Source organism: Natator depressus, chromosome 10 (assembly GCF_965152275.1).
Source record: "Natator depressus isolate rNatDep1 chromosome 10, rNatDep2.hap1, whole genome shotgun sequence".
Taxonomy (NCBI): domain Eukaryota; kingdom Metazoa; phylum Chordata; order Testudines; family Cheloniidae; genus Natator; species Natator depressus.
Genome location: NC_134243.1, coordinates 53,685,657 through 53,703,148, shown reverse-complemented (window position 1 = coordinate 53,703,148; position 17,492 = coordinate 53,685,657). Strand labels below are relative to the sequence as shown.

The window sequence follows — 17,492 nt, the reverse complement described above, 5'->3', positions numbered from 1 at the left end:
CACAAAGAATGAAGAATATTGCAAGCCTATATTAAGGAAGAACCTTATTTTATAAAAAACCAAAACCACAAAAACAAACAAACAATGGGACCCTTTGTCCTATTTTGCTATAAATCCTTATTGAAATTCAATGAAAACATCTACTCAATGTACAGAGGAGAGGTCAGCAAGGCAAACAAAACATAGGGATCTACAAAGAGTGGGCTAGAAAGCACTGCTGACAATATTATAATGCTAGTATTATAGTTCGATGACACACCCTTACCAGGAACACTATGTTCAGTTCCAGTAACCTTATATCCAAAAAGACAGAAATAGAACAAGTCCAAAAACAGAGTGGGAGGAAAAAAGATTAGAGGCATGGAAAACCTTCTGTATGAAGAGATATTGAAAAGATGGAGACGGTTTAGAGAGGAAATGAGCAAGAAGGATCCGAGAGAGTTTTAGAAAATGATGAATGGATAAGAGAAGGTCAGTATCATGCACTAATTTACCTCTCCCAATACACACACAAGGAGTTATTCGATAAAACTGATAAAAGGATATTTTAAAAAACAGAACAGAGGCCATCTGTGGAACTAATAGCCATAAAACATCATGGAGACCCAGAGCTTGGTAGCGTTAAAATAAACGAGTAGACATGGATATATGGATAAAAAGTATACCCACAGTTGCATGAGATAAAATAATTTTAAAAGTTTAAGTTGTCATACTTCAGCAAAAGTCAATGCTAACTGTTTGGCTTTAGGAAGAAACTCCCTAAAGGCAGGTCCATTGTCCAGGCATGGCAGAAAAAACACAGCAGGCAATGGATGTGGTTTATTTAGATGCAACTTTATCCACTTCAAATATATGGGTGTACCTGGCAATAAATTGTACAATGCAGGTCATCATTATTTCCTTAATCGTTTCCACATAATCCTCAACCTGGTTCCAGCCATCTCATAAGAGAGTTAAGGGAGCTAGAACAGGAGGGGGTGTTGGCTCCCTGCTAAAACAGATGTAGGATGCCCAACCCCCGACCCCCCATTTCCTCAGCTCCCTTAAGGGATGCTTTATTTTACATCCTTTTCCAATCCATTTTACCCAATAACCATATCCCTTCCATAATGAGTATCTGCCCTGAACATCTGCCACAAGGAGGTGCCAGCAATTCTATTTGGCTGTGAACTCCCCCCAGTCCCTTACCCTGCAACCAGGCTCCACACATTCACTGATTCCTTCCTTAATATCAGACAAAAATATACCCATTTCCCAGTTGGATAGGTGTGCCCCATCCTCTGAATAACTTGCTTGGCATGAAAGATATGTCTGGATAACCCCCCCCTTGGGTATTTATGAATTTAGCCACCTTCTTATTTGTATACCTCTTGGTCTTAACACTACCCCTGGAGGCTTCACTGCTCCCCACCACACCCTGCGCTGTAACATGTCAGACCAAACAGTTGCCACACCCACCCCCAGAAAAATCTTGTCTCATCCCCAAATCCCTCTTATCAAGACAACCCCCTTACAACTTCCCAAATTATTTTCACCAACGTGAACAATAATCAATCCAGGGCCTGCTCCCAGCCTGCCAAAGAGTGAACAAGGGGCATCAGCAGATCCCAGAGCATGCCCCTCCTTGACTAATTCCCTTGCTCCTTGTAGAGTGCCCCTCCATCCATGCCAACTCAGAGATGCCTCACTAATGAGGCCCAGAAGTGAACCTGTGGGCCAAATGCACAATATTATGCCCACCCAGCCAGTCACCAACTCCTGGGGTTTTTCATGTGATCCTAAAGAAAGGAATAAACATGAAGATAGTTTGGCACATAAACTACCGAATTATCTTCAACAGGGGCTTTCCACCTTGTATACATTGGAATGCTACCATCAATAGGCTCAATGTATTAGGCTCCCATTCCAAGTTGTGATGGGGGTGTAGCCAGAGCAACCCTGAACAAATTCACCAGAGGAGCCTCAACAGTATGCATTTTTTGACATTGCCATGAACTGAAATTTCATTCTGAAAGATAATTCCCTTGCCCATGAAGAAAGAGGAGCACCTACACAAGTCTGACTGGTATATGACGGCAAATCCCAGCCTTTCCCATGGCCTTGCAGTATTATAACTCTCCATGACATAACTTAATTCGTTTGTTGGCACTCAGAGTCAGGAAGTCAGCTCCCTCCCGCAGATCCCCAAATGCCCAAGCCCTATCTAAATCCTTCCTTGCTGAACCCTGTATTATCCCTGATAGTGATGTAGCTCTACCCCAAATCACCCCCAGCGTCACTCCCACACTTCCGGTACAACCCTGGATGTTCAAGGTGCTAGTAGTGTTGCACTAAACAAAAACGGTCAATACCAGAATCCCGCTTCTCGGAGGTCTCACTGCACCCGAATGGGTTCCTCACTGGTTCCCTGTACCAAGTCTCAAGTTCTGCCCACTTCACACTCTGAGTGACTGAAGAACTGCCCATTACCAGCCCCTGCTTGAACTGCCTCCTTCACCCCTGACTTCATTCTTGTAGGTAATCACCGCCATGAGGTATGGAAAAAGGTCCCGCAGGGCTGTACTCCACTCAGCTTTCAGGTCTGACTCTGGCACCCAATCCTCTCTTCAAGGAAACCCTAACCTACTGTCTCAGGGATTGTCCAACACTCAGTAAAACCTCCATCTTTTAATTTCCCCTCAGTTAATCGGCTCTAAGGAGGCTGACAACAGCCAAGTATAAAACACCCAACCCCAGGGCACCATCTGGTGTGTGAAATTGTGGATGCTATAACTTTTCATTCATGCAAAGTAATCGTGGATGCCTCAGAAAAGATTGCAAGCTTGTTAGCGAGGGATAGGTTACACACTGCAATGAAACCTCATTCCCCATTAACTTCCACTGGAGTGAACATTTGCCTGTGAATTGCAGCCCAGAGTAAGTGGTGAGAGTCTCTAGCTGGGGACACGCTGCTACTTTGCAATCATAGAATCTGATAGATGTAGAGTGGACATTTAAAGTCAGCTGATCGTAGTGTCCTGCATTTCCTATGGCATTCCTGCTGGAAGGCAGCAGGGATAGTAAACTGCCTGAGGGCACAGCCCTGTGATCCTGCCAGTGTATTAATGAAACAGAGATACCTGCTGTGACGTACCAGGGTATAATCCAGACTAATGAGCAGCTGTGTCATCCCTGCCCTGCAACCTTGGGAGCCTTACAATGCCTTGCTGAAGTAGCTCCCACCTGGGCTGCTCAACAGCCTGCCAGCCACACCCTGAGTGTTTGTGTGTAACTGCAGCCTGCCAGCCACACTTGGGTTACACTCTGGCTCTCACCAGCCTTGGTTATATTGCAAGGTGACCCCAACACTCACCCAGTCTCAGTAGAGGACATACATTTCTCCCCCCCACCCCCAGAAATGTATGTCCTGTACTGCCCAGCTCTCTCCTGGACAGTACAAGTTATATTAGGTCTTTTATTTCTTTAAAAGGAGTAATATGCACACAACTTGCCACCCCAGAATGGAGTTTCCCAGACACCTCAATTTAAAAAACACACTGGATTAGATAAAACAACAAAACAAAGAGATAGATTTTAAGCGAGTACAAGTAACGAGGCATAAAAGTCAGAAATGGTTACAAAAATAAAGATAAAATGCTACTGATGCCTAACTTAAAGCCATGTTAAATTCAAAGCAAAGTTTTCTCATCGCATACTTGCAGCAGTCTTACTGACCAAACTTCTTAGGTCAGGATCCCTCCCCCAATCTAATGGCTGCTTCCTTTGTCCCTTCTGGTGCAGTGAATCAATGGGCAGAGAGAGAGAGGGGGCTCTCTTGGGGTGTCTGCCCATTTTTTATAGTCCTCTCCCCCCTTTGAGAAGCATTTCCAGCTGGGAGCAATGTGGGCAATCGGTGTAGAAGAGAACTCCATGCTTTTTCTTTGCTAAAATGTAGATTTTTTGCCCTAGCCCCTTTTCCCAGCAAAGAATGGCCACTAAGCAGACAACGGTCCATCAGCTTTGTTTACACCTGGATGAGGTGTCAACTTGCCCTTTGTCTCTGAAGAACTCATTTAGTGGCTTTCCCAACTGCTCTGGAAAACATACTTCTAGTCATGATCTCAGCTTATGTTTATAACTTCACATATAATGCTGCTACATGCATTTTGCCATGATAGTATTGATCAGCAAATTTTGAGTTTTTAAATTACCTCAAAAGACATGCCTTGTACAAAAAATATTACAATAGTATGTAAGGTGTGAACACAGTCACACGGTCACACCTGCCTGTCTCTAATTTGTCTCCAGACAAGCAAATCTAACAAAAGCTCTATCAGCATGTATGGAACAAAGTCAACAGGCTTGTATCTTCTTTAGAATCCACACTTGCTGGGAAAAAAAAAGTGCATTCAGGTGGTCCTCCACATGCAAAGCTGGTTTTAAGTAAGCTTTTACACCTGGGCTTTTGCACCATGTAAAAAATCCAGACTCTGGGAATGTCCCTCTACTCCCCCTAGTCTCATTCCTGCCCCTCACAGCTCTATTGTGGCGGGGTGAGCCTAGCTAGCCACCTTGTCTCCACCCTTCTGCCACCCCCAAGAGGGGCCACACACCTGTGGGGGGATGAGCACAGCCAGAAATCCTGCCGCACTCACCCAAGTGCTTCCATTTAGTTGCCACACTGGACTGATTCCCCATAATATGTGCTCCTGCTTGGTTGTGGGGAGAGCCCAGCCAGGCCCCACAAGGAGACACCCACTCACTAATCTGTGATATGGGGGGCACAGCCAGCCCTGCTTCACCTGCAAGGAGCCACTAGCCCTTCCTCTTCTGGCTCAGGCTGTTGCTGCTCTGTGCTTACTCCACTCCCCCAATGCTTCCCAGGCTGCCCACCAAGCATGCTCCTGCATATAGAATTGGGATGTGTGGAGTGGGGAGAGAGTTTAGAGCTCAGCTAGGCCCTCAGCCCCCAGACCCCTAAGGAGTCCACTCACCCAAGGAAAAGCTTCTTTGGGTGTGGTGGTGGAGGGAGGGAAGTAGTCACACTTATTTGAGTCCTGCCTCTGCTGCTGTTGCCCTTTCTGCCTCTGTTATGATCCTGGTAAAAAACTTACTTGAGCCACGGCACCTAATTGTTTGAGCTCTGGCACCTCTTTCATTACAAATTAAGCACTGCGGAGGGGAATGAGAAGGTGGCCTCTGTGTTTGATTGGTTGGATAGAAGGTACAGTATTAGCCTATTGGCTCTCAGGTACCCAAGAGAGGGCTTGTAAGCACTTTGCCCTGCTCAAAGGCTTATTCTGCACTGAGAAGAAAAGCTCCCCCTCTTTGGGATTAGAAAAGGACTGGGGTTTTTGGTCCTTGCTGTTGGCTCATGCTAGTTACCTTGTTGGGGCTGAGAAGGAATTTTTCCCTCACTGCCAGAATAGACTGGGCAAGGTGGGATTTTTCAGTGTTCTGTAGGTAGCCCAAGGACCCAGTGGGTAGTTTAGCTTGCAAAATTCAGTTTGTTGCAACTTGGCAGGCACCCAGTGCAGGTACTTGTTCAATAAAGGGTCTAGTTCACTGATAAACCAGAATTGGAAGCAGATTAGAAAAAGGTATTTCCTAGAGACGGTGGGTAATGGGGTTGGGGCTTCTAACACCTGGTACGGTGAAGAGACAACCATGTCTTGTCTTCCCTCTTAACCCTCATATGAAGGGAGGGCAATAGGGTCTCAGCAACAGTGCTGCAACCAACATCCCAAAAGAACGGTAGGGGCTGACAGCAGCCCTCCACCAGGTGGAATGGATTACAAAAGAAGGATAGTCTGTGCTGGACAGCTCACAGTTACTTAATAAAGTCATGGCTTTTTAAAACCACATTCTTGTTGTCTTGTCTTTTTTCCTGTGGGGTCAGGGACAAATTGTTGAGAAACAAAAAAGATTTTCCCTTCCAACACTCCTCACATACATGAATGCATCACCACTGTAGCACTCCTAGGGGCAGATCCTCAGCTAACAGGATGGGTTTCATGACAACAAATTTCTGCTGGGTCACTAGTTACTTTTTTTTTTTTTTAATGTGAGAAGCTGGCATACCATAGATTAACCGTGAATGTAGGCCTCAACTGTTTGCTGAATTAAATTAGAAGAAACCTGTTACAATAGTCAGAGAGAGTGAGCGATTTGAATATGAAAAATAAATCCTAATGCTTATAATCATGTAATGGAAACCAACTGCTATAACTAAAAATTGTTCCTTGTCTTTCTTTTTTCTTTCTTTTGTTTGAAATACTAATTCAATATCACCTTTTTATGGAGGTGGAATCAAGAGAATAAGACATTTCATGACAAAAGTTACTTCAACAGATGTCGTCTCCAGGACCACCTTTATCATTTAATAATGATCAAGAAGTCAGTGACCTAAATGATGGAACTTCCTCTGGACTCACACATCATGGGAAATTAGAAATGGGAACAGTCTACAACTTCATCTAGCCCACACCTCTCGTAGTTAACGTAGCACTGTCTCTAAAAAAACCTAAATTTAAATACTTCAATTACACCTTAAAATCTACTGAACACAGGCAAAGATAAACTGGACTGAAAAACGTGGAATACAGGGCCCAACCCATCAGCATCTCCATAAAGTTTAGTAACAATGACATAATTTATCTGGTGGCAGATAATTTAGTTCCGACTGCCTGCATAATAAACTTTGATTATCCATAAAGCTATTTGTCCACAAAGGCGGTCAAGTTGCTGCATTTACCTTGAGCAATGTCATCCTGTCTCTGCAGACTTGGTCGTTCAGACTTGTTCACCTGTTGGGGTGGCTCTCTTTCCTGCTGCTTGTAGTACTTCCCTTCATTAAACACCTGGGGCAGGTTAGCTGTGTGTACCTGTCGGAGCTGCTCATAGTCACTCAGAGCAGCGGTCAAATCCCAGTTTTTGCCTGCCAAAAGGTGGAAGGTAATATTCTGTTAACAGTTTATAGCTATGTCTGATATGACTAACAAAACTGCCATTCATTTTACGGACATGCTCATATAGTTGAAAATGAATATAACTCGGAATAAAACATTAGAGAATGAATAGATATTTTTCTTTTAAAAACAACAATAATTGGGGAACCAACAAACCATGTGCACTTCAGAAGATACACAGATAGATATGATCACTTCACCGGCTGCTGAATATTGCACTCTTTTTGCTTATGTTGTCTATCTAGTTAAGGCTTGATCCCACAAATAACACTCAGCCTTCTTACTGCAATTATTTTGTTTCCAGGATAAGGCCTTTAGACCATAGTCCTTAGGGAGCAACTTGTCCACAAAGTGCCTACCATCATTTAGGGTTACTCAACCTCTCTCTCTCTCTCATTTGGTATATAAACCCATCCATTGCATCACATATGGCACATTGTCCATTTATTCAATATACTTTATGGTCAAAGAAAGTCACATTTAAAGGAGGCTTTTGTATATAGTTTGCTATGTAAACTAGTACAATTTCTGCTGAAGGGAGTGAAAGATCACACACTGAGTATCATTTAATTAAGAGCTAACAGTATTTATTTAAAACATCTGTTAAATTTTTGTTAACTTTAATTTCATGGATCAACTCCAATAAAAGCCTCTTACCCATCCCCAACTGAGTTATCATTATGAACTTTAAACTGTTTTGTCTTAATTTGATATTGTTAACTGGAACTGCTCAGATATTCAAATGAGTCCTTAACCGTGGAAAAGAACACATCTGCCTTTTATCATTCTATTCTTTGATGTACGACTAATAAAACAATTGCAACAATAAAATGTTAATTATAACATCACTCAGTTTTAATTGTTCAGATCTACATCAGCCTTTTGTTCTCTATATTACTTTGAGGAAAGCCATTTTAAAACACTCACTGCCCACACTATCACAAGGATATAAAAAAAAAAAAAAGATCAGCCAGCATTTTAATTATGAAACATGCAACAAAAGCTACTTCAGCAAAACCAGTTACTTAAACAGAAATTCTCTCTTCCTTTTTAAGCAACAGAGCAGGGCATACAATAAACAAACTTGATCAGTCCAGAGCATAGGGTTTTGTTAATTCCAATAAGAACTAGTGTGCAAAATCAGCAGCATACATTATATGTGCCTTACGAGTGACTAGTTATGCAGTATGTCTTTCACATGCCATAAGCAAAGCAAACATGCTTATATTAAGCCCTAACAATCAGGCAGTATTTTTTTCTAAGACTGTCCCAATGGAGCCAAAGTGGTGTTTTTGCCACACAGATAAAAGTTTAGCACTCAATTGTATTTCTTGAGATGTAAAGCACACTCAGCGTTGCTAACCCTCGCCATTGGAAAATAATGAGTCAGACCCCCGAAAATCATGAGGATTCTTTTTTAAATAAATGTGGCTTCTCTTTATTTCCCTTCCAGTTTCTGAGCCTTGAAGGTGCTCTCAGGTCACACATCTTGTTGACAGTGGGGACCCCAGCAGCCCAGCTGAAAAAAAAATAATAAAAAAAAAATCCTGACATTCCAGAGTTATCTTGCGAGATCATGAGTCAGGCTAACTTTTACTTAGAAATCATGTCTCTCCTGATTAATCTGAGAGAGTTGGCAGGGCTGCACATTACAAACAGCATTCTAGTCCTGCATTCCTAGCATATCCCAAACTCCTGATGAAGTTAGCAGGAGTGTGGAAGGAATGCAGGAGCCAACCTATTTTCCTAATAATCTCTTCTCAAGGCCTCTGAAGGTCTGCTTTTACACTATGACAGAATCCAATCACCTTCTTTGGGAGTTTTGCCACAATAAATGCGGAGTGTGGTCTTTGGGACTTGCTCAAAGTGCACTGCATTGTAATTCTGAATTGTGTAGAGTTACGTTCTATCTACTGCAGACTTGGAATTACAGAAAAAAAATCACTTACAAAGAAGAAACTCGTTTCTTTCTTTTCAAATCTCCTCAGTACACCTGGACATCTGTAGCTGCTTCCCACATGAGACAGCCAGTCAGCAGCAAAACATGACATCTTAAAGCAGCTCTGACACAGGCAAAGATCATTAGTTTATTTTTTTTTTCTATTTCCTGCAGTCCCTAGGCATCTGAATGCAGGCAAATCCTCAACCAAGAGTGTATGCCAAGAGGCCCTCCAGATCAATGAAGTGGTGATTCAGGATCTTAGCCAGCCTCAGTGGCTGGCATAGGCTTTTTCAATCACTCCTTCAGCATATAAATCCTTCCCACAAATCCACCCCATGGCAGCTGTGTAACTGCACTCCCTCTGTGTGGGAACTGCAATAATGTTCCATAAGCCACCCTGTAGTAGTGATTGAATCGAGAAAAAAGTACTGACCATAATCAACACAATAATCTCTCTCACTGCCTTGGTCTAAAAGAGACTTTCTTCTTTTCAATTGCCTTTTTCCTGCCAGGAAAATACAATAATAGATGTTCTACTTTCCCTGTCACCCATGAACAAAAGCAGAAAGCCAGAAGTGACAAAAAGGAAGAAGTAGGAGAGCATGAGAGAGGATGTGGGAGAAAATGAGCCAGAGATGTAGATGAGAGTGAGGTTATGTACAGTTTTGAAGGTAAGAAGTGGGAATTTGAATGTAATGCGGTAACGGGCAGGTAAATGCAAAAAGATCCAGTGAGAAGGGTGATCTGATTGGAACAGCAGTAAAGGACTGTAGCAGTAGTGGACAGACAGAGGCCAAAGACGTTACAATATCAAGACAAGACAAAAGATTTTTGCAGTGGGGATAATAAGGAAAGAGGATCAATTTTGATCATGTTAAAGAGGAACATGCTGTAGGATTAATCAAGAAACCAAGCGGGACTGATGGATAGACAAGAGTTAGAGGACTTGTCTGTAATGCAAAGTTTTATCCTCCTCATTCTCTTTGAGACTTAACCCTTATAATTTGAGAGCTAACGGCTTTTCTTCCTTCTCACTTCAGCAACGTCTAATTGCTATTAGCTGACATGATACCGACCTTGATATCTGGTCTACACTGACTGCTAAGACATGACAAAATGTTATGTTTGAAAAAGACGGTAGACAAACCTGCATGCAAGTGTGATCTTGGGAGATATACGAGGCTGTTAGCTGTTAATGGACGTAGACAAGGGAGACGGTGAAGAGGGAAGAACTCCATTTTGTGGAGAAACAGGGTGTAATGGTGGGGAACATCCAGGAGATGCCTGAGACAGAAAAGGAGATGTGAGAGTGAAGAGAGGAATGGAGCTTGAGGGTCAGGTATTAGATTTGGAAATCATCCATATGCAGATGGTAACAGAAGCCAGAGGAGCAGATGAGACCAGGAAACTAAGGACGAAACACTGAGGGATACTAATGGAGATGGATCCGATGAAGTGAGCTGTAGCTCACGAAAGCTTATGCTCAAATAAATTGGTTAGTCTCTAAGGTGCCACAAGTACTCCTTTTCTTTTTGCGAATACAGACTAACACGGCTGTTACTCTGAAACCTGTAATGGAGATGGGAGAATGAGATGTGATTTAAGGTGGTGCTGAAGGGGAAGTAAAGAGAGGAGAAACGAGAGTGATCAGTAGCGTCAAAGGCAATAGATATTCTTGAAATCTAAGTTCCCTTTTGATTTAGCTATGAGAGAGTTCATTAGTCACCTTGGTGAGGGAGAAAGATTAGAGGGGATCAAAGAGCATGTTTAATGATTTTCCACACAAAAGTAAAGGGAGAGTTGTTGGAGAGGTAGGAGCATTAACAGTATTTTCTCCATTAGAAACAATATAATTTAGGGTATACAGTGTACTACTGTAGTTCTGATTTTGATGAATAAATCCATACCGATTGGTGTGGACTTCCAAGCACTTGATAAAACCTGAAAGACTGCTTTGTCATCTCAGACAAAAGAACTGATGTTATAATTGAGAGTATAAAAACAAACTATTTCAAATCAGTCTTTTTGGATAGTTTCCAGATGCTGCTCATGTTACTTGTTTACACCACCTATTAATCTGGTTTTTGAAATGGCTACTCTTTAGGCTACTCTTACGAAAAGCATTCTGACACTGAATGATGCATAGTGTTGAATAGCTGGCTTTTATGGAAGCAGTGGAGGACACTGTGCAAAGAATACAATTGTGTGGGACAAAACACTGGCACTTCAGCGTGAAAGCTGGTGTGTTATTTAACAGTAACTCCGCAAAGTTCTATCACAGTTCTATTAATAGCAGTTCATCAGATACAGCAGCACGTAAGTGTATCTTGAACATGAAGGATGTAGGGGTGTCAGCTTAAGCAACACTCCATGAAAAAATATGCACTGAGCTTGTGACAGTTGCAGATGAGCTGTAATCATTAACACCAGCTTGCAAATAATCTAATTTTGGATTTCTGTGACACAGCTGAATGTGTCAGAATGTGTCACAAATGGCCAAAAAGTTTTTCTAAAGCCTATAGGGGAGGAAAACCACTTCTGGGTATCCTTGTTTCAGCAAATGAGACATAGAATTTGTAAGATCAGTGATGTGTTCCCACAATGTTAACAGAGGGCTCCCTCAAAATATGTTTCTGTGCCAGCCAGCAACACATAAGACATTCTCTGGATAGAATACTCTTCCCCATCAAAAATTTCAATCAGTTCCATGCTGCACCTCACCCCTGCTTCACAATCCTATTAACACTTCTGCTATAGCCCCCCTCGATGAGGAAACTGAGGTACAGACATGCACTCACTGTTTTATTGTTTTGTATAATTGGTACTCTCCTGATGCAGCACAAAAGAGTACATGTGGGTTAACAGCTGCAGAACTGCTTTGTGCCCCTGAGAGAGGTAAACTGTAACCAGAAGCTTCACACTGTTAGGGGTGGAGTTCTGGAAGAGGGGGATGTTTAAGTACCAGAGAGTCTGAAGGGTCAGTGCTGCACTGACGGGGGCTAAGCAGCTGGACAATGGGTTCCAATACTCATAGGGGTTGCCAGACAGGAGGTCTGTGCCCTGAGGGTGTGGTTAGAACCCCTGAGATTGGGGCAAGGTCTGGACTCTGTTCAGGCTCCAGAAGCTTGAAACACCCTAGGGACCTAGAACACAGAGGCTTGGATTTCCCTCATAGTAGTCCTAATGGGTGGCTAAGAATGGATCTGTGACAGAGCTCACATTAAAAATCATAGGATTGTTTCAGCAAGGTCACTCTGTCCCTCTTATTGTATCTTCAGTTCCCTGAATCACAGCTTCTCTAAACAAATGCCAAGCAGACATGTTGCCCAAACACGAAAAATCTTATCATACTTTACTGAACTCAGGCCTATTACTATTGTATGCTTTAGACTTGAAAGACAAACCGTTTAAATCCATCTCTACAATCAAATGTAGTGAATCATTTTAGTATACTAAATTTAATTAAGTTTTACGACTTGCAAAGTTGGCTGAGAAATGAATTATCTTGGTCAAGAGAAATAATGCTATTACTGAACTGTTATTGAGAAAACACCTGCATGCGATACCTGCGTTAGCAGGTGTAAAAGTTAACAGGACTGAAAGGTGTGGGTTATAAAACCATTAGGGAGATTACTGCAACTTTACTACCATTCGTAAAGTTCGTTTATTTCTGTGCCTTCGCTTACTTAACAGTTAGGGGTCTGAATTCCCAAACAGTTCAGTAAAGATTAGGCGCCAACAGTCTCTGGATTCATATACAAGTGTCCATGGTTGCCAGGAGACAGAACTGGTGTTTGTTAGAGAGGAGTATATGGAAAAATGCAACAAATAAAGCAGAGTATAGGATAGAAAATATACTCTCTGACAAAAATTTGTTTCTGAATTAATTAGTGTCACATAGCAGGCACATAGATCAAAGGGAAAATTAAAAATAAAGCCAAGTACAGGTGTAGGCGAGAATGTCTCTCCTAAATAACACTGTCTGAATGAAATAACAGGAAGCTCTGTCAATCAGAGTAAAAACAGAAGGCAGAGATAAAGCAATATATAATTACACAATAGAAAGGAAATCCCGTTAAAGTGGATTAGTAAAGCAAGGTAGTGTCTGAGTAGCTTACTTGTATTGTGTTAGGAAAGAGTCTGGTAATGTACAATATTTTATCACAATATGTAGAGATGAATAAACTGGACAAAATAAAATAAAATCCCAACTAATGCCCAAGACTAGAACCAAGGCCAAACTGACTCTGAATTCTGAGGTTGGAAAAACTTTGCTTAGCTATTTTTCTAAATTCATTTAAAATTAAAAACTACATTGTGCATGTTGTGTGTGCATGTGTTGTGTGAGAGATCCTCTAACCCTGTTTGGAACGACTGGTCCTCTTCCAATAAGAAGGAAAATTTCTTAAAAAACCCCAAGCACTTTTCCTCTATTGGCATTTGTCCCCATGCTGATGTTTCCAAAGGAGGAACAAAGTTGGGCTCAAGATCTACCCCAGATGTATTTCAGGTAGGGCTGTCGAGTAATCACAGTTTACTCATGGGATTAACTAAAAAAAATTAATCATGAATTAAAAAAATTAATCACACTTAATCAGTTTTAATTGCACTGTTAAACAATAGAACATCAATTGAAATTTATTAAATATTTTGGATTTTTTCTACATTTTCATATGTATTGTACTGTGGTGTAACTGAAATCAAAGTGTATTTTATTTTTGATTACAAATATTTGCACTGTAAAAAGGATAAACAAAAGAAAGTATTTTTCAATTCACCTCATACAAGTACTGTAGTGCAATCTCTTTATCATGAAAGTGCAACTTAGAAATGTAGATAGTTTTTGTTACATAACTGCATTCAAAAACAAAACAATGTAAAACTTTAAGCCTACAAGTCCACTCAGTCCTACTTCTTGTTCAGCCAATCGCTAAGACAAACAAGTTTGTTTACATTTGCAGGAGATCATGCTGCCTGCTTCTTGTTTACAATGTTACCTGAAAGTGAGAACAGGCATTTGTATGGCTGGCACTGCAAGGTATTTACGTGCCAGATAAGCTAAATGTTTGTATGCCTCTTCATTCTTCAGCAACCATTCCAGAGGACATGCATCCATGCTGACGACGCTAGTTAAAAAAAAATATTAAAATTTGTGACTGAACCCCTTAGGGGAGAATTGTATGTCCCCTGCTCTGTTTTACCTGCATTCTGCCATATATAGTTATAGTGTAACCCACACACCTCTGGGGTGTGGTGTTCTGTCCCATCTAGTGGCACCGAGACCATTTAGAGAGAGTTAAATGAGTCTGGTCTACAGCCTTAGCTAAGAGCCCATTGGCTCTTAGCTCATGCTGCAGAGGCTTATGCAGTAAGCTCCAGAGGTCCGCAGTTCAACCCCGCTGGCCAACGACCAGCGTCATGTTGGTGTTACAATAGCACTCTCAGATGATGGCCCAGCACATGTTGTTAATTTTAAGAACACTTTTACTGCAGATTTCACAAAATGCAAGGTTTAAGAATCTGCCGTGCCTTCCAAAATTGGAGAGGGACAAGGTGTGGAGCATGCTTTCAGAAGACTTAAGAGCAACACTCTGAACAACACTTAAAAGAGCAACTACAGAACCTGAACCACCAAAAAAGAAAATCAACCTTCTGCTGGTGGCATCTGACTCAGATAATGAAAATGAACATGCATCAGTTTGCACTGCTTTGGAATGTTATTGAGCAGAACGTGTCACCAGCATGGATGCATGTCCTCTGGGATGGTGGTTGAAGCATGAAGGGACATGAATTTTTATTGTATCTGGCACGTAAATATTTTGCAATGTCGGCTATGAACAGTGCCATGAGAACACCTTTTATCACTTTCAGGTGACATTGTAAACAAGAAGCAGGCAGCATGATCTCCTGCAAATGTAAACAAACTTGTCTGTTTGAGCAATTGGCTGAACAAGAAGTAGGATTCAGTGGACTTGCAGGTTCTAAAATTTTACATTGTTTTATTTTTGAATGCAGCTTTTTTTGTACATAATTCTATATTTGTAAGTTCAACTTTCATGATAAAGAGATTGCACTACAGTACTTGTATTAGGTAAATTGAAGAATACTATTTCTTTTGTTTTTTTACAGTGCAAATTCTTGTAATCAAAAATAAATATAAAGTGAGCACTGTACACTTTGTATTCTGTGTTGTAATCGAAATCAATCTATTTGAAAATGTAGAAAAGATCCAAAAATATTTAAATAAATGGTATTCTATTATTAACAGCACGATTAATCACAATTAATTTTTTAAATTGCTTGACAGCCCTAATTTCAGGTGATTAAAGCTGTCTGTCCTCAGAGGCTGGGCTTTTACTGTTTCTTCTTCTAGGCCCCTTCCGGATCTCTCAAGGAGTGGGCTGGTGTTCAAGAATGAATTTCCCAAAAACCTCATCCCTTGGGACCAACTCAACCTGGACGGGAGGTCCCACTAGATCCACCCCTTCCTACTGGGCAATAGGTCTATAGTTCCACTGGAGGACACACTGGGAATATCAGAAGAGAACCTAGGGCAGGTCTGCTTCAGAAGTGTTAACAATGAGGAGGGGCCTGGCTCTGAAGGCCCCTTATCGTACTCCCAGAGTCAGTGGTGTCTATGCTGGGTCCAGGTCACTCCTCTCTCAGCCAAAAAGGAAGGAGGGGGGAGGAGGTTCTTAGGCTTTGCATTCAGGAAGGGTTGCTGCTGCTGCAGGCTCCAAGCACATAGGTATGATCTTCCACCTGGTATGCTGCCTTTCCAGTATCACTCCCCTCAGAGTGATGGCTTCTCTGGTTGAATGGGATTAAGGTGACCTCGGTGAGAATGGGGTTGAGGTGACCTCAGATGGACCTCAGTGAAGGACCCTCACCACCACCCCCGCGTCTCCAGTGAAACACTAGATAAGAGGAGTGGAGCAGGAGAAACAGATCTTGATCTTTATCCTTGGCATTTTCTGACTTTCTGAGCAGCACTAGCCATGGCAGGATCTCAAAAGGGAAAGTGTAGCTTGGGGAAAGCACCCCAAAAGACAAATGCAGCCTTGGGACACAACTGGGAATTAGATGGTAAATTACTAAGCCAAACTGCTAGTCGAAAATGTGAAATTAAATGTTGGAATTTTCCCTCAGAAAAGCTCTGCAGGAGGGAGATTTGGGATAAGCTGCCCACCTGCCACTGTGGAAGCAGAAACAAACTGGAGGGCACTCCAGTAGGTGGGACATTCTCCTGTTACCAGTGACTGACGGGGTTTGGTTCTGCTCCCAGCTACAAACGGTCTGAAGTATCCATTATAACAGGTCTATGTACTTTGGCGTGATGAAAAACGTACAGTACTTACATAATGATTTCCCCCTAGTCTGAACTAGAATAAATTGTGCTAATAGAAAAGTCAGAGGTTTGCCCATTTTCTATTTTAAAATACCACCACCACTACCTTGGATTTTACATTAAATATTCCCTAATGCAGATGATTTAAAATCCAATCAAACTAAATACTGCAGATTTTAAAAAAATTATAAACTGTGGCTGCACTCTTGGAAGAGTTCCAATGTGACCTTTGACACAGCCTTGATTTGCTTCTTCTAATAAAAATATTTCTAGCTCACTCTGCATTTTAACGAGTTTGTCAGCTTGCAGAGGTGAAATGGAAAAGCAGTAGAGTTTTGCACTTTGACATTTAAAGCTTTGCTTTAGGAACCCTACATATCACAACCTTTGGGGGAAAAAGCACACTCATTCTTCAGAAATGCAGTCCTGAGATTTTCAGTGGTTACCACTGTACCTTTCCCTTATTATTCTGAAATATAAAAATAGCCCACATATAAGGAATGTAAAATATTTATCCACTTCATTTGTCATGTATTATTCCCCCTGGAGAAATTTCAGAATGGATTGTGTTGTAAGGAGAGGCGGAGAGAGACAAACACCTACAGACTTCCTAACAGTATAGCATGTGAGTAGCCCCATTCAAGTCAATGAAACTTTTCACATGCTTAAAAGTTAAGCACAGGCCTTTCTGGATGAGAGCCAGTGTTCTAGCTCTGGAGATGTTGCACGCAAGGCTGTACACATATGTAATTAATAATTATAATATCTCGCTCTTATATAGCACTTTTCATCCAGCAGGCAGTGTATGTTGGGCGGGAGGGACGCAAAGAATGGAGGGGAACATGAATGACAGGGGTTCAACTGCAGCAATATTTTTAGTTAGGTGTTCCCCCATCGCTAAAGTAGCTCACTATGGCTATTATGAGTAATGAATTCATTGTATTTTCACTTCTTAAAAGAGCTAGTATACAATTACCCAGACAAGACTGGGGACCCTTATTTTTAATTAGCAACAATAGGAATAATGCAACTATAAAATCACACACACAGCTTTCAAAATTCAGCCTACTCCAAAACGTTGAAGAGGCACTTGAAAGGTCACTAACAATACTTGATTTAGCTGTAAACACCATACTGCAGAGTATGTAATTTGAGATGCAGAATTGGGAAAGATCTAAGTAATACTGACTACAGTGGAGGCAGATTTGTAACAACATCCATGCAGAATTTCAACAAAGGAAATTAAAAAGAAGAG

General features: G+C 41.5%; 1 protein-coding gene across 1 annotated transcript in view; it reads right to left on the bottom strand.

Moving 5' to 3' along the window:
- Positions 1 to 17,492, bottom strand: part of OTUD7A (OTU deubiquitinase 7A) — a 247,108-nt gene that overhangs the window by 69,648 nt on the left and 159,968 nt on the right. The window contains exon 5 of the mRNA XM_074966182.1: positions 6,734 to 6,916. Coding sequence (XP_074822283.1) covers positions 6,734 to 6,916 — 183 coding nt within the window. The remainder of the gene's footprint in view (positions 1 to 6,733; positions 6,917 to 17,492) is intronic.